This window comes from Cystoisospora suis (assembly GCF_002600585.1).
Source record: "Cystoisospora suis strain Wien I chromosome Unknown contig_13494, whole genome shotgun sequence".
Taxonomy (NCBI): domain Eukaryota; phylum Apicomplexa; class Conoidasida; order Eucoccidiorida; family Sarcocystidae; genus Cystoisospora; species Cystoisospora suis.
The window spans coordinates 1-305 of record NW_027166239.1 but is presented as its reverse complement, the minus strand read 5'-3'; the positions used below and the strand labels follow the sequence as shown (position 1 = coordinate 305).

The following is a 305-nucleotide window of genomic DNA, read 5'->3' as shown; positions in this document are numbered from 1 at the left end:
TTCTTCTTCTTCTGTCTTCATCTTCAACTCCCGCCACCCCTCTGTCCGTAGTGCCTGCACTCCCACCACTCCAGTAGGTACTACGCGTACCACCTCCTCCCTCAGTTGCTGTACGACGTCCATATTCATCCGCTCTTACAATCTCTTCTCTCCTCGGACGTGTCTGGCCTGCGTGCTGTTGTTCCCCCGCTTCCATTCCCCGATACTGCTGATGATGATATCCGCCTCTTGGAGTCATTTCATCATCAAGAGCCTGTCTTCTTCTCTCCATATCCACATCCTCTTCTCTTCTTGTATCTTCTCTT

General features: G+C 51.1%; 1 protein-coding gene across 1 annotated transcript; it reads right to left on the bottom strand.

The window, feature by feature from the left end:
• Positions 1-37: 37 nt before the first annotated feature.
• CSUI_011552 (uncharacterized protein) lies at positions 38-305 on the bottom strand (the record flags this gene model as incomplete). Its single annotated transcript, XM_068071650.1, has 1 exon — positions 38-305. A coding segment is annotated over exon 1 (234 nt), but the record flags the coding sequence as incomplete, so codon positions are not given.